Source organism: Mesocricetus auratus, unplaced genomic scaffold (genome assembly GCF_017639785.1).
Source record: "Mesocricetus auratus isolate SY011 unplaced genomic scaffold, BCM_Maur_2.0 Super-Scaffold_100676, whole genome shotgun sequence".
Taxonomy (NCBI): Eukaryota; Metazoa; Chordata; class Mammalia; order Rodentia; family Cricetidae; genus Mesocricetus; species Mesocricetus auratus.
The window spans coordinates 185268774-185290398 of record NW_024429266.1 but is presented as its reverse complement, the minus strand read 5'-3'; the positions used below and the strand labels follow the sequence as shown (position 1 = coordinate 185290398).

General features: G+C 42.7%; 1 protein-coding gene and 1 pseudogene across 3 annotated transcripts in view; one reads left to right on the top strand and one right to left on the bottom strand.

Annotated features, from left to right (window-relative positions):
• CUNH12orf4 (chromosome unknown C12orf4 homolog) overlaps nucleotides 1–21399 on the bottom strand; it is a 39938-nt gene extending 18539 nt beyond the window's left edge. Inside the window, exons 1-10 of one of the 3 annotated variants that reach the window (XM_040738049.1) lie at nucleotides 21259–21310; nucleotides 20678–20844; nucleotides 17020–17214; nucleotides 13165–13310; nucleotides 11492–11673; nucleotides 7829–7928; nucleotides 7615–7736; nucleotides 4030–4136; nucleotides 3522–3719; nucleotides 2536–2664 (exon numbers count right to left, since the gene is read on the bottom strand). In XM_040738049.1, coding sequence (XP_040593983.1) covers nucleotides 2536–2664; nucleotides 3522–3719; nucleotides 4030–4136; nucleotides 7615–7736; nucleotides 7829–7928; nucleotides 11492–11673; nucleotides 13165–13310; nucleotides 17020–17197 — 1162 coding nt within the window. In that variant the 5' untranslated portion in view covers nucleotides 17198–17214; nucleotides 20678–20844; nucleotides 21259–21310. Of the gene's footprint in view, nucleotides 1–2535; nucleotides 2665–3521; nucleotides 3720–4029; nucleotides 4137–7614; nucleotides 7737–7828; nucleotides 7929–11491; nucleotides 11674–13164; nucleotides 13311–17019; nucleotides 17215–20677; nucleotides 20845–21251 lie in introns of all 3 variants that reach the window. The other 2 variants (XM_040738048.1, XM_040738050.1) reach the window with 2 other exon arrangements.
• On the top strand, nucleotides 17716–18920 carry LOC101842293 (annotated as a pseudogene).
• Nucleotides 21400–21625: the final 226 nt, after the last annotated feature.

Here is a 21625-nt window from a genome sequence, read left to right as displayed (position 1 = left end):
AGTTTAATGCTAGCCTGGGCTACAAAGTGAGTCCTGGGAAAGCTGGGGATATGCTGAGACCCCCACTTCAAAACAAACAACAAGAAAGGAATGTCTATTATAAAACAACTCATTCTACTGACTCATTTAAAGCACAATGTAGTTGCTATAACAAGAACAAAACACCATGCCATACACAGGCTTCCCTAACTATAGGTGGTCTAAAGACTTCCTGTCATGTAATGCAAGCTGTCTCTCATACACAGATACACAGACTCAAAATCCTCCTCTCTCCCACTTGTGATCTTAACCTTCATGTGCTTAGTCAGTACTGACAATGGCATTAAAATATTCATGGAAGGAGCAGGGAGGGGGAAAGAGAAAAGTGATACAATTATATTTTAATTAAAATGCATGAGAAAAAACTTCTGACTCCACCACCACTAGCTGAGTGAGGCGGAGAGAAGGTAACAGAATGAGTGGACACACTGAACTTCTCCACGAAGTCCTTTGTCAGGATTGCTTTCATACTGGTCCTGATCCTTGGCCTGGCTCTGAAATGTAACCCATGTTGTCACAGCAGAGCCACAGTTACAGAGGTAAGTCAGGGAGCAGTGGCCGGCATTATCAATATTAAATGGAGCACATGTGCCCTGTGACCACAGGCATGCTTACTCCAAGTACACCATGATTCATGCACAATGTTATTCGTGCACTGCTATGTAAATAAAATGTGAAGAATAAAACCTACTAATAGGGGACTGACTAGTACCAGGCACCCTGCAATGCACCACTACACAACAGCAAAGACACAAAGGGGCTTTCTAGGCTGACTGATGACCGCCAGGGGCGTCCTTAGTGCAAAAGCAGCACACAGAATGGTGTACATGCGAACTGTCTGTGTGTAAAAAGGGGAACTAGACACAACATGCTTCTGTATACATGAATATAGCTTAAGGTACAGGCATCACAGCACAAAAGGTGGGGTAGCAGGCCACAGTCATCTGCAGTTTTCCTCTGTGTGGTTTCATTATCCACCACCAACTGTGGTCCAGAAATATCACAGAAAATCCCTGAGATAAATAACCCGTAAGTTTTCAATTGCCTGCCCTTCCAAATAATACGATGAGTGTCGTGGCATCATACACTGTTGCATTCAGGACATAGCTTGCCCCTTGACCAGTGTGTTCAGTGTGCATCCTACCTGCTCATCTATCAGCTGGAAGCTGTGTGCTCAGATCAAGCGTCAGAATCACAGTGTGCTCAGATAGCTTGCGTTTTGCTTAATGGTGGCCTCAAAGCTTGAGACCAGTGATGGGACAATTCAGATGTGCCAAAGAGAAGCCACTGAAGTGCTTGCCTTGGCTGAAGGGTGAACACGTGTCCATTATGTAGTGTAGGGAACTACAGTGGGTGCAGGTTTAGCGGGGCTTGTGGTTCGCAGCATCTTTTGGTGCTCCTGGAGCATGACCAGAAAGAAGTGTCTCACTCATGACAGTCCTGAAGAGCTGAACTGCTCTATTCTAGAGTAACGGTTAACAAGGAATAAGGAAAGGAAGAAATGGGGAGAGATTGGTCAAGGGATTTGAAGTTTGGAGAGCTGATGCATATAACCAGTATAAGACTATGAACCACTATGTATGTGAAAGCACATCCCCACGTGTCCTCCCCACAGGGACTAAGTATGTGAAACTCATCAAGGCATATCCCTACTAAATAGCAGCCTCTGGGTGAGTGACATGTTGCTTGATTTGAGGTGATCAGTGTTGGCTGTGATTTAAAGACATAAATATCCCTCATTGGCTCATGATTTAAATGTCAGCTTCCCAATGGTGGCACTATTTTAGAAGGTTCTAGAAATTCAGAAGTTGGGGCAGAGGTGGAGGAAGTAGGATAATTATAAAATATTCTTCAATAAATTTTTAAAAATTTCCAATAAAATTTCTAAGTAATTCAAAAGAATGTTGTATTTTGCATAAATATACGGGGAGGGGAGGAAGCCATTCAAAGACACCAGTTCCTGTCTTTCTTTTTCTCTTTTTCTTTTTAGAAAAATGAAAACGAACCTGAAGTGAAAAAATTAGAAACAGAGCAGGGCTGGGGAAATACCCAGCGGAACAGCGCATGCGCAGTACATGAAAGGCCCTCATCAATCCCTAGCATAAGAAGAAAGTAATAAGGAAAGGTTCGTTTGTGTTCTACTTGGAGTCTGATTTCACTGATCTTTGTAGAAATGATTCTGTACACTTGAGATGGTTTGGGTCAGAAGACCAACTTTTCAAAAGCTCTTACTTTAACTATGGCAATGAAATTTTAAAATGGTTTTCACTAGAATCCTGAAAGAAAATCAACATAAAAAGAAGAAGAAGAGAGGAAGGGGGAGGAGGAGGAAGAAGGGGAGGAGGGGGAGGAGGAAAAGGAGAGGGAGGGGGAGGAGGGGGAGGAGGAAGAGGAACTGGGAATAGAATCCAGGCTTCTGAAGACATTAATTGTTGTTAATTTCCTTCCCGAGGCCCACCACTAAGAGCTTCTGCTTGTCTCTGAGGCTTTACTGACCACGTGCCTCCTTGCACTTGCTCCTGCGCTGGGTTCTGGCGTACAGCGCCACCTGCTGGACGACCTCCAGTTGCTCTTCAATCCGCGGGAAGTGGAAGTCTGTGCATTCTTGGCAAACTGTGGCAAAATCTAAGGAATCCATCAAATATTTATCAATTACTTATACAAAAAGAGATCTGAGAGAGTGAAGACTGTAAATATTATTTGGTTTTGTAATAACTACCCATTAAGTTAGAGTACACTGGGACCGGGCAGTGGTGCCGCACGCCTTTAATCCCAGCACTGGGGAGGCAGAGCCAGGCGGATCTCAGTGAGTTCGAGGCCGGGCTGGACCGATAGCCTCCAGAACAATACAGAGAAACCCTGTCTCGTAAAAACCAAAAACCAAAAAAAAAAAAAAAAGTTAGAGTACACTGACTTTCATCAACACTTTATTCACAGGAATAAATAATCAGTAAAGTATTCTAATACAACTCCAAGCCAGACACTTTAATTAAGATCTACCCCCAACCTCTGTAAACAATAAGAAGGGTTGGTTCTGTTTAACCTGGAAGGAATAGGAGACACTGGGTAAACTAAGATCACTCGGCCTGAAATAAGAGTCTTCTTCTATAGGAGCACTATACACGCTATTTTAGGAAGAACTGGGTATCGCTGAGTTGTTCATGAATGGCAAAGTAGTCAGGGCTGCGTAATGTGTTCACTGTTCACTTTAATTTGAAATGGCCAGGATGGTTATGTGTGCAGCTCGATGTCCTGAAACACTGCAGCCATTTAAAACTACCAAGTTTCTCATAATTCCTTCATAAAAATGGATGTATTTGAAAGCTGGCTGTCGTGGATCATATCTTCTAGTCCAGAACTTTTCAGAAGCAGAGGCAGGAAGGTTGCTTTGAGTTCAAGGTCAGCACGGTTACAGGGTAGGATCCCTCTGCAGAAATGGACACCAGGAGAAACTCGATGGATAAGTGTGTACGTCTGCTTACCTCTTTTGATGCCACTGTAAGAGTTGATCCGGTTATCTACGAGTAAAACCAGGCCACAGAGAGATGTGGAGTACAGCGACAGTGCTGTCTGCAGCCGGTGGAGTTTCACACCACTTCCACGGGTTCTTCTGTGCTTGCAGAAGTCCAGCATGTCTGCTCTCAGCAATCTCAAATTGTGCATGGTCTTCAACTGGGCTCCTAGTGATGAACAACAGTTACAGAGACACAAGGAAACGGTCACAAAACTCCTGTGACAGACAGACTTCCGCGGCAAGACTTGAGATAGATGCGCACAATAACTAAAAGTAGGCCTTCAGCCTCACATCTTAACAGCCACACAATTCACCTGCAAACACATAAGCTGAGACACAAGGCACACAGCACACATCTAGGTTTCGTGGAGAGGGATGTAACGAGACTGGGAATATTGGGTAGACTCTGCTCACACGCAGGAATGTGTACCCCGAGCAGAAGCTGAGCTCCTTATAGCATTACAAGGGCTTCCTACCCAAGTGAATGGTGAAGCTTTCTTCCAAACTCCTCTGCTCCTCATAGATCCTTCCCACGGCATCTGTAGATTCTCTGAACTGGCTTGGCTGAACTTTAATTTCTTCACTGAAATTAATACAGTTATTGTTACGCTCTCATTGCATATTCATCAGAATTTTTTTTTCTTAGAGGAAAGTAAGTTCACCCTGGAATGAGAGAGAACTGAACAGCTGACAGTGGAGCTTCACTTATTCCTAAACTCACCCTTAATCCACGGTGACAAGTAAGAACATAAGCAGCAACAGGTTCTAAAATCCCACTTGTGCCTCCATTTCCTCACTGTGAGCAATGCGGACTGTTCTCTTCAGTCATTGCAATATCAACTGACACATTGCCACTTAATATTTCCTAGCGGCTTAAAAAACGATTCAGGGATTAGCTGATGAACTAATATGCAATACCTTTAAAAGTCACATTGAACATATTTAAAAATATATAACAGTTCTCGTGACAAGGCTAATTATAAACAAAATAATAAAACAGATAGGGTGACAGCAATGAAGACCGAGATGGCTTTGCTTCACAAGCCTGCTGACATTAAGTTCTAAATCCAGGCCCACAGTGGGAGGAGAAAACTGACGTCTGAAAGCTGTCCTCTAATTTCCAGAAGCTTGCTCACATGCACCTCACACACACAATGGTGACGATGATCGTAAGACTCAGAGCAATCACACATAGCTTTAGTTTTCAAAATCGAAGGGTCATATAAATAATGCAAACTGAGGTTAACATAGACTCCCCTGTCTGGCTGCATTTCCATCAGCATTCTCCCTCACTAGACAAGCTCTCTCTTAACTCCACTCATTACTGGATAAGTTGCCCCAGAGGAGCTATGACCACATAACTGCTCAAGTCAAGTCCATGGCACAAGGCAATGAAGGAAACCGAATGGCAAAGTGTGGCATGGCCCTCCAAGGAGGGTCAGGAAATAAGGACAGCCTGTTTGCATCAGCGTGCGTTTGACAAGGGTCTTGTCACACAAGGAAGTCAACAGAAATCAGCCAAAAACCACACCAGAGTTCTGAAAGGTCATGGGCAGGGTAGCAAGTCACTTTAGAACAGTTAGGAGCCACAAACTTGCACTCCTGAACTCCTCCCACTAGTCTTCACTAAGTGTGTCCAAAGAAACATGGGGACTGGTGATAAGAGAGGCCTCTCTGAATGACTCAAGGCTTGCTCCAGACTGGAGGTGGACGGACAGACAACAGGTAAACAAGGGCTGAGATGTAGCTCAGTGGTAGATGGCTTAACCCATAGTAAGTCTAGTACCAGGTAACAAGAAACAAGATTCCATTACCGAGTGAAGAGCAATAGAATAGAGAGGACCTACTCCACGGCGTGGGTGTGCAAAGACTGCTGGATGCCAACGATGGAACAGTGCGCAGAGAAAAACTCTCTCAAACCCTGAGCTCCAGCCCAGGCACAAACAGTATCCAGCTACTGCCATAGAAAACGAAGCCTATTGGGCACTGAGGGTCTAGATGACAAAACTTAAAGGTCTGCTACCCTGCTGACAAGATGTGAAGAACCTTAATAGTGATGGCCTGCTAACTTCTGCACATAATTACTATTAGCTAAACAGCTCCCTCCTTCAACAGGTCTTACTGAGTAGCACCTCACTATGTAGACCATGCTGGCCTTAAACTCAGAGATCCATATGCTCTGCGTCCCAAGTGCTGGGATTAAAGGTGTGCGCTGCCACTCTACAATATGGAGCAGAAGGAAGACGAGCTGACTACGGCAGTGCCCACCTATAATTTAAGCACACAGAAGGCACAGGAAGGAAGGTTGCTGCTAGCTCGAGCCAAGCTGGTCTACATGAATGTCAAAGTCTGCCTTTAAAAGACAGGAGTAATAAAAGGAAAAGATAAGTCACAGAACGGGAACCAAGCAGCTGCAAAACATGGTTCTGATGATAAACATGCATCCAGAGTACAGGCCTAACTCTCACAGCTCAGTACTAAGAAAACATAAAGGAGAGACACAGATAGAAAATTATCACATGAAATACTGCTCAACAGACTAGCCATCGGGGAAACAAAGTGACTTGGAATGAGAGGTCACAGTAAGGCCCAAAAGAATGGCTCAAAAGTACTGGAAGTGCTGGTGAGGATGTGGCACAGCTGCCACTCTCAGAGAGGTTGACAGGAGATGGCAAGAGGAGAGAGAGCCGAATATAAAGGCACAGAGGAAATGTCATGCCTTGGCTGCGGTGACAGTTCTCTGACAGTCTCATTTCCTTAGTCTGTGCTCCATTAAAATAGGCAGACTTTACTTCATGCCACTTATTCCTCAATAAACCTAGTTTTCCAGGAATTGAAGACAGAATATCTGTAGCTTGAAGAAACACCTACCAAAAAGAGTAATAGTAAAAGCATTGTCCCCGAGCCATAACGGTTTACAGTGAGTTGACCAGCACGTGGAGCCAGAGAGCAAAGGGATAGGTGGCTTTTGTGACAAGGAATTTTTCAGCCTCCTTAAGTCCATGGCTTTGGATACCTTTGTCTGCAACACATAGCATATGCTCTCCATCTGGATCAGGGCCTACATTCATGCACAGAAAGCCCAACGCATGGCTGCTCTAACCCCTGAACCCTACTGCTCTCGAAATGCTGGCTGGGCAGTAAAGTACTTAGGTTGTCCCTTGAAGACAGGAGCAGTTTGTAAAAACAGTGAAGCATTTGAAGACCATCATATGCAGGAAAATAAAACCGCAGTGGGAAGATTTTACTGTGCGTGTGTGTGTGTGTGTATGCGTGTGTGTGTGTATGTGTGTGTGTGTGTGTGTGTGTGTGTGTGTAGGTATGTGTGTAGGTGTAGGTGTACATACAGACAAAGTTATGCACATGTGTGGAGCACAGAGGACAAATTCAGATCTTCACTATACCAACTGTGCTCGTTCCCAGTCTGACTTAGCACATCCATTCATCCCAATACTTACTGAGCATTTCATGTGTGCCAGTGTCAAGAGCACTTGGCAAGGAGCTGTCTGGGTATACAAAACAAAGACAAAAAAAGAAAGAAAAGAAAGAAGGGGAAGGAAGGAAGGAAGGATGAACTAACAACCGAACAGACATATTTCTTATCCTTGAGGCAAGACTAGTGGGAGACTGGCATCATGTAAAGACAGAGCTCATCCAAAGGTAGCCTGGGGCTATGTACCAATGCTTACAGCATATATTGGCACATTCTGGAAACAGGGTTACTGAACTTAGAGATTTTTTCTCTTTCTGCTTAGTGAGTATCTGGCATTCATCCATTCATGCCAAGTGTAATACAATTTGATGAAATGAAAGAAAGTGCCTGTAATTCTACCACTTGGGATACCAAAGCTGAAGGATTTCTCTGAATTCAGGGCCCACCTAGGCTAAATGCCAAGTCTGAGTCAGCAGAGCTACATAATGAGACTCTGTCTCAAGAAAATAAAAAGTATAACATCTTGAATTTTCATTGCCAAACACATACAACCAGCAAGGCTCAATTTGAGAACAAATATGGATAGTGATGGACATAAACATGAATAGGAACAACTGAGGGTCAATACCTGAGGGAGCTGTTGTTGGGGTTTTTTAGGTCCTGATGAAGTTTTATCACCCATTCCTGATACTCTTGTTTCTGGATAGCTGTTGATTGCTTCAGTTCATTTGACCATTTATTTTCTAAGTCCTAAATAGAGAGAGCCCCAATTGGTCAAGTTTTTCACAAGAAAAATAAAACATAATTATATATCTAAGGCCATTATATTTCATTTCACTTACTTGCTGGGATTCAAAATGCTGGGCAGCCAGTGAGTTCACATCTTGATCTGTGAGTGATTTCCCCAATTCCTGCATCACCTTTTCCATTTCAATACCTTGTCTAAAGCATAATTAACAAAGTAGATATATTCATCAAACATTAAGGGTATATAGCAACTTTAGTTCATTGAATAAAATGAAAACATAATTTTTATGATAGATAATATATCTCTGAGCCCTTGAAAATGAGTATGTGAATACTGATGAGTGTGTCTTAACATGTCAACCATGTCATGTGAGCAGCCAGACCATGAGCTGAGTGTAACGCATAAGCAGAAGTAGTCAAAATCCAAGCGGACTCTCAAAGACTGTTTAGCAGTCCCAACCCTCCTCATTTGCAGAGTTCCTCAAAGACTGTTTAGTCCCAACCCCTTCTCATTTGCAGAGTTCCTCAAAGAAAACACTCTTACAACACCAGTCTAAGCAGATTTTCTTTTTTGGGGGGGGTTCAAGATGGGGTTTCTCTGTATTATTTTGGAGGCTGTCCTGGAATTTGCTCTGTAGACCAAGCTGGTCTTGAACTCACAGAGATCTGCCTGCCTCTGCCTCCCGAGTGCTGGGATTAAAGGTGTGCACCACCAACGCCTGGCCTAAGCAGATTTTCTGTGCAAGTATATGAGAACTGACTTGAACTCAATGCTGAAGCTGGTCTACACTATACCCAGAAACTGCCAACTAAGTTTGAAAAGAGAAACTGAAGTCACACAATTACTTTTAAGGAGTGATGTAAAATACAAACTGGCTTCGTAGCCTAGTACTACTGTCTTCATTTACCCAAAGAAACGATGTATGCAATGGCTCTCTCCAGAAGAAGCTACTCAATGATGTTGGAAATACAGACAACAGTTATTTACAGGTGAAAGGAAGTGGTGACTAGGAAGGCATGAGAGGGGGCTTCTGTATCACTGAAAACATCCTATTTCTTGATTGGGTGGTGGTTATAAGGGTCAGCTTGCTCTGTGAAAATTTCCTGGGATGTACTTTCATAATTTGTCTGTTCTGACTGCGTTGATTAAAATACCAAAGTAAAACTTAGCTTTTACTACAAATGCATGCAAAGTTTGTTCCAAAAGATACTTTGAGTGGATGGGAGATAGCTCAGTTGGATGCCCAGTACTTATAGAAAAGCTAGGAGTTGTGGCACACATCTATAACCCTAGTGATGGGGAGGCAGAGATAGCAGATTCCTGGATGTGCACTGGCAAGACATCCTGGTCAAATAGATAAACTTCAGGCTTAGTGAGAGACCCTGTCTCAAAAAATATTGAGGACGGAGTGTGAGGAAGACAATCACTATTGACCTGTGGCCTTCACACACACACACACACACACACACACACACACACACACACACACACAGCACCTACCTACACACATGAACATACCCATATAAACATGTACATACTCCACATACATACATATGCAATTAAGTATAAACAGAATAGAACACAAACTAAGTTTTACTGTCATTTTAGTTGAATAAATTGTTCTTAAAACTGAGTTTATACTTATTCATTAAAAGGAGGACAGATAGATGTAAGAAACGAAACTCATACACAATTTACAAACATGAATACTTTGACATCTTCTGGAAGTAAATATTCAGTAATATTTAGCTCCCACTTCACTATATACAACATAGATGATCCCATAAACTTTTTTGTTTTGTTTGCTTTTTGAGTCAGGGTTTCACTATGTAGCCCTGGTGGCCTTGTGTTTCTGCCTCTTGAAAACTGAGATTACAGGTGTGCACCCCAACTCCTGGCCATTAATATTTTAGAAAATATGAGGCATCAGTTGAAGATTATGCTTATAAGAGAGATTTTCATTAGAAACAAAAATGTCTGTTAAAAACTTAGGTACATATTTGCATTAATATTTTACAAGTGTTCCCTCTAGTGGATAAAAAGTATTATTGCCATTTCTTCTAAAGTTTAAAGAACTGTTTTGAATATGGTTTCATAAAAGCAGAAAATTTCTCAAATGAAAAAGACAAAAGATTTCAAGGAGATTTTCATGAACATTTATGTCACTCTGAATGTAACCTAAATGCAAGGAGCTAAGCATATGATTGGTGATTTAAGATAGTGCCTTGATTAAAAGAAAGTCTATTCTATTTCAGATAAATGCTAACAATAGAGTGGCCCAGGATACCAGGCACGACAACTCTGCAGCCTGAATGTCAAGTGATGAGATGTCATAACTTCTCCTAGAAAACCTATTCCACAATAGAAAAAACATCAAGCTGCAGAGAGGGAAAGTAATTAGTGAGTTAATTCATTGCCTCTGGTAGTACTGAAGAGTAATAAACAAACAGAACAGGATCAGCCCTGATTTTGAAAACAGAACAGCCTTCGGTGACCAGCTTGCCTTTGAGGGAGGAGCAGGCAGGCTTGGTGAAAGCACTGGGGACACACAGGAGCCAAGGAGGGTCCTGAGCAATAGCCCTTGGGACTCACAGGGCACTGGTTGCAGGCAAAGTGTTTACATACAACCTATGCGTACCCTCCAGCATGTTTTAAATAAACTCTAGACCACTTACAACAACTAGTGCAATGTAAGTAGTTGTTACAGTGTATTCTTAGGAGTAACTACAAGATAAAAAGTCTGAGAATGTTCGCAATAGCCATGAGTTTTTTCTTGTATGTTTTTGATTGCCAGTTGGCTGAGCCCTTAGACACACAAGGCTCAAAGCCTGGGTTCATTGTTCATGAAAGAAAAGAAATCCATCTGTGATCATTTTGTATTTCAATTTTCTTAATTATAATGATGCTCAAAATAAAAAATATTATTTACACGCTGTTAATGTTTTCTAGTGTGAGGCTAATGAGAGACAGGAGCACATAGCATCTCATTTTAAGTCGACTTCTTCAGTATTAATATTAAATCAGTCACAAAAATTAAGTGTGATTCGGTCTTAACAAGCTTCCACAACAAGAACCATTGTACACCAGTAATTTTAAAATTTATCTTGATGTTATATATGCCCATACTCTTAAATAAATGCTTTTTAAGGTAATAAATGATCTGCTGAATCAAATGGACTATGTAGGAGGAGGACACCCTGATTCACACCACAGTTAGCAGAACAGGAGGGAGCAGCCTGGAAAGCCACACATTAGCATGAAGAAGCTGGTGGCTTTTCACTCCTCTGAAATGCGTCTCTAAGAAGGCACTTTTGTGTGCAGTCTTAGGTAGACTATAAAGAAGGAACTCAAAGCTGAATAACATGCCTTGGGGGCAATGCTATGGTTATTTCTATCCTCTTCCTAATGTGGGAGGCTTACAAGAGAACTGAAAGACATCATGGCCCAGAGAAAGACAATCCAGAAGAGGCTGAATAGGAACAGAACAAGGAGTGGCTGATAGTTTTGAAGTCACATTCAGTTGGTTAGAATTCTAGCTTGCCCTTGGATAAACTACTAGATTCATATAAGCCAAGGTTTTCTCACCTGCAAACTGAAGATACTAATTGTAGGGCTGTGTTGAAGAGCAAAGAAAACAGTTCATTCCAAGCATTTTGCACAGTGTGTTAATTTTACGAAAATGCAGACAGGATGTCCTGCAGGCTATTATAACACACAATGCAACATTTAATTATAACAACACAATAATGAGAAGTACCTCTCCCGTAATTTTTTCAGCTCCACATCTCTTTCCCCAATCAGTTCTGAGATGCTGACAAAGTAATTATGTTCCAGATTTAGGAGAGTTTCAGAGGCTGGGGAATGGATCAGGTCATGGTACACATCTGCAAAGTCTTCATCCCAGTTAGGTTCCTCAGGTCTCGCATGTTCTAAGGTGGTCTGTGAGGTAATGCACACATTTAGTTATGGCAGAACATCTCTGCTTAACACACTGCTGGAGAAATGTGGACGTTATGGCTGTGCTTATGAACACCAGACAGGGACATGGAGACCCGGCATTTACACACATACAGATGTTACTGTAGGATTGTTTGAATACAAAAGAGAACACGGGGAGACAGAACCTAAGCTGTTATTACGAATTGCCTAGTGGAGTGAATGAGGTATTCCTACAGAGCAGGGGATGGAAGCGCCCACAATAGTAAAGAGAGTCAGTGAGCCACGGCCCATTTCCATACACCACGCACACGTGTGACGGCAGAAAGGAGTGAACAGCATGGCTAATGGAAGCTGTGTCAGGACAGTGGAACTTCTCACAACTAGCTTGAGTTGTATTTGAACGTATTATAAATGTCTTAGTTAGGGTGACTATTGCTGGGATGAAACACCAAGAGCAAAGCAACTTGGGGAGGAAAGAGTTTATTTCACTCAGTTCCACGTAACAGTTCATTATCAAAAGAACTGAGGACAGGAACCAGGAGCTGATGCAGAGGCCATGGAGGGGGCTGTTTACTGCCTTGCTCCCCATGGCTTGCTTAGCCTGCTCTCTTAAAGAACCCAGGGCCAACAGACCGGAAATGGCACCACTCACAATGGGCTGGGCCCTCCCCCATGTAGAATATGCCTTGACTATAGCCTGATTTTAAGGAGGCATTTTCTTAACTGAGGTTCCCTCTTCTCAGATGACTTTAGCTTATATCAAGTGACATAAAACTATCCAGCACAATAAGGATAATTTGTATGAAGTAATCTATAATCAGAAGAAAACTTTATTATTAAAAACATACTATAAAGAGATTCGTAGGTTAGTAAATAAAATAATAATGTGTATGGACTTCATGAAACAGACTATACTAGCTGCCTCTCTACAGAGAAACAATGACGCTATACAACAACAACAAAGACAAGTGGGAAAACAGAAGTAACCAGAGCTGAAAATGAACTTGGATCGCTGGCTTAGGCTGTCAGATGAAATTCAGGCATCAGCTCAACTGGAACTTCGGATAGAGTAATGTAAACAAGTAAAGGAATGCTCCAAGAAATATGTAAGATAAAGTACCTTCATGTTTCCAAAGGTACTATCCCAAACATATTTCATTTTTTAGAAAATGGTGTTGGGCCCAAGAAATAGTTCACTGGGTAAAGGCACTTGCCACCAAGCATGACAATCTCAGTTCAATCCCTGGGACCTACATGGTGGAAGGAGAGTCAATTCCCTTAAATTGTCCTCTGATTTCCACCAGTGCTTGGTGGTGCAAGCAAGCACACACACACACACACACACACACACACACACACACACACACACACACACTTTGTATCAGGAGCTCACGCTGACATAGAATGGAAGCATAGAAGCAAGAACATATGGATATTAATTGTTTGTAAAAACATGGGTTCTACACTTCGTTTCATATGACTTCTTCTTACCTCAGCATAAGCTTTGGCCCATGCACTGGTCAGCTGGTGTAGATCAACTTCACCTGACTTAACAGCCTCCAAGGCTGCCTCAGCATCTCTGTCATGGTCTCTAAGGGATTCTTCTTCTACAAACCGGCTCAAAGATTCTTTTAAGTCTGCATGAGAGACAACAAATGCTGTCTTCAGCCAAGATGTACACACAGTAGGGGACACACATGCAAATGACTTGAGTTTGGTCCCTAGGACCCACATGATGGAAGGAGAGAGCTAACGCTCCTGAAACTTGTCTTCTGACTGCCACACATGTGCCATAGTGATGCATGCACACACAGAGAGATGCATAGAAACATAACGAACAAACACGAAATTTAAAAAGTAGAATTCACATTTCTTACAAGCTTACAAGTTCCTAGAGATACTGTTTGTCTAGGTTGGGACAACCTTTTGAGACCTACCAATGGGGTCTCAACACCCTTTTTGTGTCCTGGTTCCTGGTTTATATGCCATGACAGTGCTAGAATGCTTTTAGCTTCTCTTATCTGTTTACCATTCTAATTGGTGGGGTGAACCTGGGAAAAGGGAGCCTAAATATAAGGTGAACTAAAGTCTCATGCAATAACCAACTTATTCAGAGCATCAGAAAACTTATACTCTGAGGGTTAAGAAGAGCCACCTAAGTAAAGTATCAGCCACAAGGGTGAGCCGTACAACATCAACAGCTAATGTAAACTCACTCCTATCTGCTATACCTGGGAGGAATACAAAAACATATTCCAAAAAACAATTCTGTGTTTTGAAGAAATTGAGGTCACAAGATACTTATCTTGTTTCCTTGGAGTTTTCTCATGAGGTCTCAGAAATCTCCTCATACAGCTTCAACCATAATCCAAGCCCACAATGATCTAACAGATTTCTATTTGAAAATTCCCCCAGTTGTGAAAAAGAACATGGCCCTTTCAACATAACTTCAAACAGATGAGTGTGTAAATCGGGCAGGTTGTCGTGGTAGGAGCTCCTTCTGTTCCCTGGCACCTCAAAACCGATGAGCAAATGAAAAGGGATTAATTTAGCACCAAAGCTCCACCAAGCAAGCGATGCTGAGACACATGGTAACCCCCCACAACCAGACTCAGAGGTTAAGTACTGTAGCTAATTTTTTATCATGCCATCTAATTCAGATACTAAATTACCTCATAAACAACTACAGTATAAACAAGAGTTTGAAAAGTTTTGGCAAACAGTTTTTCTTCTTGGAAGCTTAACTCATATTTTATACTTCCACTGCTTTTAGGGTTGTGTATTCTAGACAGGGCTTCTTAAACTTGTTACACTCACAACTCACTCACCACCAAAAGTTTTTTGTGTTTTATTTTTGACCATTAAAAGATTGTTTTATTCCATGAATATATTCTCAACAGAGAACACTATCATAAACAAGGCATTATACCATTAAGAAACCAATATATGCATAAAGAGTGAAAATTACTGCAAAATTAAGATTTCTTTTAGACAGTTCACATGTTCAAAGTTTAAGAATGATTTAAGAATGACTTAAACTGTGCAAGTACAAGTGTTTTTTCAAATGTTATAACCCATACAAAGGTTGTACTACTCCACACGAAAGAACTTGCCTTCTATGGAAGCAAAGCCAAGCTTTAGAAAAAAACACATGATAGCTTGAAAAGAACTCTTTCCAAGAAAGCTTTGAAGTTTGCCCTCTGTGGTTGTTAAGTCAAAAAACATAAGCCCTTCAGGCTTTGTACAGAAGACAAACACAGCCAGGTCACATTTACTTCTCATTGCTAACTTCTGAAACAAAAATAGCACTACTTTTTAAAACTACTTCATGTAGTCAGTATAGAATAATGTCACATTCTATAAATAACCCTGTAACGAGATTTAATATCTAAAACTATATAGTTTACTAGCCTCAAAGGTAATACACTATATGTCAGCTGCATAACAGTGGTGTACTTGATCTTATGAAGGCATTAATATTCACACAATTGTTATTCAGCTTTAGCTTAAAGTTTTATATGACTCAGATATTTAGTTCGTTATTGCTTTGTCAACTTGACATGTCAGTCTTCCAAGAGAGAACCTCAGTTGAGGAAGTGTTTCCACAAGATTGGCATGTGGACAGGCCTGGAGCATTTTCTGGATTGATGACTGATGTGGGAGGGCCTAGCCCACTGTGGGTGGTGTCACTCCTCGGCTGGTGGTCCTGGGTACTGTAAGAAAGCAGGCTGAGCAAGCCATGGAGAACAAGCTGGTAAGCAGTGCTCCTCTGTGACCCCAGCTTTAGTTCCTCCTCCAGGTTCCTGCCTTGAGTTTCTGCCCTGACTTCCTTGAAGATAGGATGCAACTACAACCCATTTTCCCCCAGGTTACTCTTGGTCATGATCTTTACCACTGTAATATAAACCTAAGTGTATATAAATTCTACTATTTATTAAAGACTAAATTAAAGGCTGGGGAGATGACTCAGTAAGCAAAGTTTGGGCCATGCATGTATGATTTCAATCTCAAGGACCTATATAAAATGCTGGGCATAGCAGTATGTGCCTGTAATTGCTGCTCAGGGGAGTACTGGGTCCCTGGGGCTCACTAAAAAGCAAATCTTGATGAATTGGTGAGCTCTGGGGCCAGTAAAAGACCCTTTCTCAAAAAAATGTGAACAATAGAGGAAGACCTGATACCAATTTTTGTTCTCCTGCACCCACACATATAACTACACCCACACCTACCCCTACACATATACTCCTACACATAAACCCCTACACAATACGCCCAAACACACACATGCTCCAAACCCCTACAACCCCACACCAACACACACATTCTCCCCACATACACACACCCCCACACATCCTACATACACCCCACACACATATACCCCAACACACATATACCCTACACACATTCATACAAAGACTAAAACAAAGATGCATACTGATGAAATAATATGCTTGTTCATTTTTACACAAATAATTAAATCTTGGCTGAATAGTTAGACTTCAGGATGTAGAATATTTTTAATATTTCTCATTTTCATTTTATAACTGTCAATGCCAAGAATGCTATTTCTTATAAATATGTAGCATGAAATGGCAAAACATACATTTAAGGACATTTCAGAAATTGTTTGCAATTCTGTCTTAATCTTGTGTCAAAATTCATTAAACAAATTTTTATAAAACTAAAGTCACCAACTAACGCAGCAATTTTTAAAATCAAACATTGGAGAGTTGAGGCTGACAACCTGAGTCAGATCCCAGGATCCACACAGTGGGAGTAAAGTAGCAACTCTGTAAGCTGTTCTTTCTCTTCACACAGGATCTGTGGCACACATTGGCTCTGCCCTCCCAATAAATGAATACAATAAAAAATTGTTTTTAAACTCAAACATTCTACACAAAACAATCTAAAGACACGGTAATTTAAAACTTCAATGTTGAGGAACGAGGAGGGAAAATACCAAACTCCTAGCTTTCCATGATTAAGCCATTGTTTATACAAGAGCAGAAAACTGTGTGCACAGTAAAAGCATTGCAGTTCCTAACAGCAATCTGAGACTGAGGCAGGAAGCGGTGGGCAGCCCTCATCGAAGGTGCATAATGTGGTGGCACCAGCAGTACAAAGTGTACAAGCTGCATGTGCCACGAACCCACTCTGCATCTGATTTTGAGTTAATTTTTGGTCACTTGTGTTTGAGAAGCATTTCCTCTTGCCATTATTTTTCACCATCCTAACATTCAGTCGTGCAATCCCACAGGTCACATCCCAAGATCAAGAATCTGTGTTCTACAAAAGAAACATCCAGTAACAGAGACTGCAGGGACACAAAAGAAAATCAGTCCTCACCACTCTCTATGAAGCAGGGCAAATTGTGCAGCAGCATCAAACGGCCATGCAAATGGCTGGTGTTCTCGTCCACAGGGAACCTGAGGGGCACTCTCAGCTCGAAGCGCTCATTTCCTGCCTTGAATGTGTACACGAATTCTCTTTCCTTGCTGCAGAATCTTTCTTGGTTTTTCTTCATATTCTTCCGCAGGATTTCTGTAGAATGAACAAAAAAAGCCAGCGTCAAACGTCCACAGGAAACATGTTTCATTATTGCCGCAGCACCTCTAAAACACAGCCTAGGCGCACTCAGAGACTGCACCCCTGCGGTTCTGAACCAACTGTTCCAGTTTGTATTTTACTTATGTTTCATTTTAGACATGTTCTCACTGTGCAGTCCAGGATAGCTTAGGACTCACTATGTAGCCCAGGCTAACTTCATTTAATCTTCCTGCCTCAGCATCCCCACCGACTCCCAAGAACCGGGATTACAGATGTGCACCACCACAACCAGCCTGTTCTAGTTTTTCCTGTTTGTTCCTGCACATTAATCTCCATGACAAAAATAAAATGCTGCTTTTCTAAAATGAAAAGTTATTTTAAAGCTAATTTAGGGACAACAATATGCTCAGAAAGTACTTTTATTCCTAGGCAGGAACAAAATCTATTTAATCCGAGGGAAGGAACGGAGATGGGGACAAGAGGATACTTAGGGGGATGCTGGTATAGAGATTATGGAACTGGCAAAGCATCAATCACAACAGAGTCCTGGTGGAATCTTGAAGATATCAGACATGGTGGGCATGAGATGTGATGGGAAAAGGGAAAGAGAACACACAAAAGACCAAGTAGCAAGCAAATATAGAGAAGAAACCACACATGATGCCGCCCACAATGCAAACCAGACTATTCAGAGAAAAGAAAAGAAAATGTAGTAAAGAGAGTAGGAATAGACATCCCTTAAAGTTCTATTCAGCAGCCTCCTAACTGCACTTCCCATTGCTAGGATTTCCCTACCAAATCAGTTCTTAAACTGCTCTCTACCTAAATCATAGTAACCTTTCAAAAAAAAAAAGCATGTGCATCAGAGCAGTGCCTCAGAGGTCCTGTGGATCTGCGTCTTGCTTCAACAGGGTTTGGATGGAACAGACCCAGGGACTCCCTCTCGATTAGCTTCCAGGTGCTTTTCAGACTCTCCAGTCACCACCTTTGTAGCCAACTCCTCACTGCCCTGGGCTCCTAGGACCAGCCAGCACCCTCCACATGGCCGCTCAGCCATGACCTCCCAGATTCGTTAGAATTATTCCACCGAAGTGGAAGCTGCCGTGAACCTCCTGGTCAACTTGCACCGCGAGCCGGACCCCCAACACCTACACCTCTCTGAACTACTATTTTGATCCGGATGTGTGGCTCTGGAGGGTGTAGGCCACTTTTGAGAATTGGACAAGAAGTGTGAGGGCACCAAGTGTCTCCTCAAGTTTCAGAACGACTGATCAATTGATCGATTGCACTGCACCCCCATCGATCAATCGCACTGCCCCCGTGCCCATACTCTTCCAGGAGGTGCAGAAGCCATCTCAAGATGAGTGGGGTAAAACCAGGAGACCATGGAAGCTGCCTTGGCTCTGGAGAAGAACCGGAATCAGGCCATGCTGGATCTTCATTCCCTGGGTTCTCCTCGCACAGATCCTCATTTCTGTGACTTCCTGGAAAACCACTTCCTGGATGAGGAATTGAAGCTCATCAAGAAGATGGGCAACCACCTGACCAGCCTCCAAAGGCTGACGGGACCACAGCCAATACAGACTGGCCTGCCCGAGTATCTCTTTGAGCGGTTCATTCTCAAGCATGACTGGGACGCCTTGCCTTCCACGGGCTCCCTCCTCTGCTCTGCACCAGCCAGCCTCAGGACCTTCATCTGAGCGTTTCAAGCCACTAGGCAGTTTTGTAAACACCCTGGGGTCCCTCCCAAGTCTTTAACCAAGTGAAAACAAAGCAAAAAAAAAAAAAAAGAAAAGAAAGAGAAAGAAGGAAGGAAGGAAAAGCATGTATGTACACACACACACATCTGAAGCTCCCCAAAATGCAATACAGTTTCTTGTCATTTTTCTTGGTTGCCCACAAAAACCAGATGATGAACTCTATTACTAAAGACACTGCACAGCTCAGTTGATGGTATAGAGAAATCCAGCTGGAACTCAGCTGGACGATTCCTCTCTGCTGTTAGCTTTTATAACCCTGGAAGATACTATGCAGGCTGCTGTGGGAGAAATGTTATTCATGGTCTCACCCAGCTGTGAACTATATTAACCTGCCAGGCAGGAGGTGTGAGAATATCCAATCTGTTCTGCCTGGATTTGAGGTTGGCTCTGTAGGAAAAAGGGGCCAGCCAAAGAAACATACCCTGAGGATAGCCAAAGAAACACACTTTCACCCTGCAACCAGAGTCAAAGAAATGCACCATGAAACTAGTGCCAAAGAAACACACTTTGGCTCTAGAATCAAAGCCAGTGAAAGAAATATGCCCTGGACCTAATTAGAGCCAAAAGGAAAAAAAAGGACCAGTGAAAGAAACACACTTTGGTCCTAAAACCAGAGTCAAATCTGACTTTAAACCTAGCAGAAAACAAACCAATCCCTGAGCACAAGATCTAGCCAATCTGAGCTCAAGGACCGAAATCTGACTAATCCCCACCCTGGAAATCTTCTCCCTAGAAAACTCCGCCCCCTAAGAAGCCCAATATAAACCCTATGCCTGTTCAAGGTGGCAGAGGACAGCCACTCTACTAGATTCTTCCCTTCCAATACATCTCTTGAATGGAGTTTGGGTGAGACCTTCCTTTGCCAGAATGGAGTGGAAGAAAGAAGTAATAATGTTTCACCAGAAGCAGAGCAGAGAGGAGAGGTGCAGGGCTGTAACACTTTCCCAGGGAAATCTTCCCCTTCCAAAGCAGAGTTGTCACACTACACTCTGGGGGGACCCAGCTACTTCCTGACTACTTCACTGGGGAAACCCTCTCCTACTGGAGCAGAGCTGTTACACTGGGGAAGCCTTTCCCTGGAGCAGGGCTGTAAGTTGCTATGCTTACTGTAATCTGTGGTATTCCTTGGCTCCTGCTTACCAGAATACTTTTCCATCTGAGCTGTAACATTCGGTATTCTGTGGCTCCTGTGTGCCAGAATACCTTCATCTGAGCTGTAATGCTTACAGAGCAAATCCATGCCTGGTACTGTAAGCCTGGTCAAAAACCCATAGCAGATAAAATCATAGATCCTAAGAGGAACCCTAAATCCACTGTTGAGTTAGACTGGCAGTGTCAAACCACCTTCTAAATATTGGTACCCATAGACAATGCCACTCTCATCCTTAATCAGAGATGTATCTCTTTCCAATGGACAGTAGTGAATACAGATACTCGTGGTGACACCAGGTGCTGAGAAGTGACGGAAGAGTGCTCAGCCCCAAACAAGACACTGATAGCACCCGTTTTGAAGGCTCGAGGAACAAGGCAGCAGAGGGGGTGGAAAAATACAGGAGCCAGAAGATAGAGCAAAGGACGACAAAATGCCATTTTCTGGGCAAGACCCGGGCATTGCAGTCATAAACTCACTGCAGCTTCGGATGCGCCTAAGACTAGGGCCCATCAACAGCTAAGGGAGGACTCAGAGGGACCCATACCTGGCTAACGATCGGTGGAAGGGGAGTCATTGTCTTCAGTTGTGTGCTCACTGGTGCCCCCACCAAGATCCAACAAGTAGTTGCAATCCAATGCTCATTCGTCTGGTCTGGTTAAGTTAAATGGGTCATAAAACCAAACCAAAAATTTCCCGAATCTGGAAAGCGCACTGGTAGGGATGTGGGGGTCAGAAGGAATGCTAAGTTAGTAGGGGTGGGAGGGGCATACGGAAGGTGAAGGAAAGAGTAATCAGAATGCATTACAAGCATGTAGCAGAACAAAATATTTTTAAAAGCAATCTTCATACTATTAATTTGCTTATAAGAGTCCGTTGATCTCGGGTTAAATTCATCTTAAGCCAGTTTACACCTCCGGATTCTTCTCTGGGTGTGCTTACACCTTGTCACACCAACATGCAACCTACAAACCTAGTGTTCCACATATACTGAGCTGACAATGCCAAGTTGCACTTTGGAGAGTGCCCAGGAAGCCTGCTCGGGTTCCTTAAGCCTGCATTAGGTGCTCTCACTGGGACCTCATGGTGAAGGGGTTTCCTCGCGGTTGGCATGGGCTCACCTCTTACCTCAGAAGCCAAAGCCGACTTTGAGCTGTCACAGCCGAGCTGCCCGATAAATCAGCTGACTTCTTGCTTGTTTTTACAGCCAGCAGATTCTCTTTGGCTGATTCGCTACCCTCTGTTCCCCTTTCCTCACTCCCCAAAGAAAACTTCAACCCAAGAGCCCCTTTATTTAATTTTTCTTTAAGTTAATCGTTATAAAATTTGGAGGAGTGTTACTACTTTTATACTCTATTTTAGAGTCGGTACCAAATCGCTGTGGTGACGAAAGTGCAGAGCCAACACAAACACTGGATCTGGACCGACAGGATCCGGAATGGCGTGCACCGGGAAAGGTGTGTGAGCGCAGGCGCGCTCTTCTCAACACGCAGGC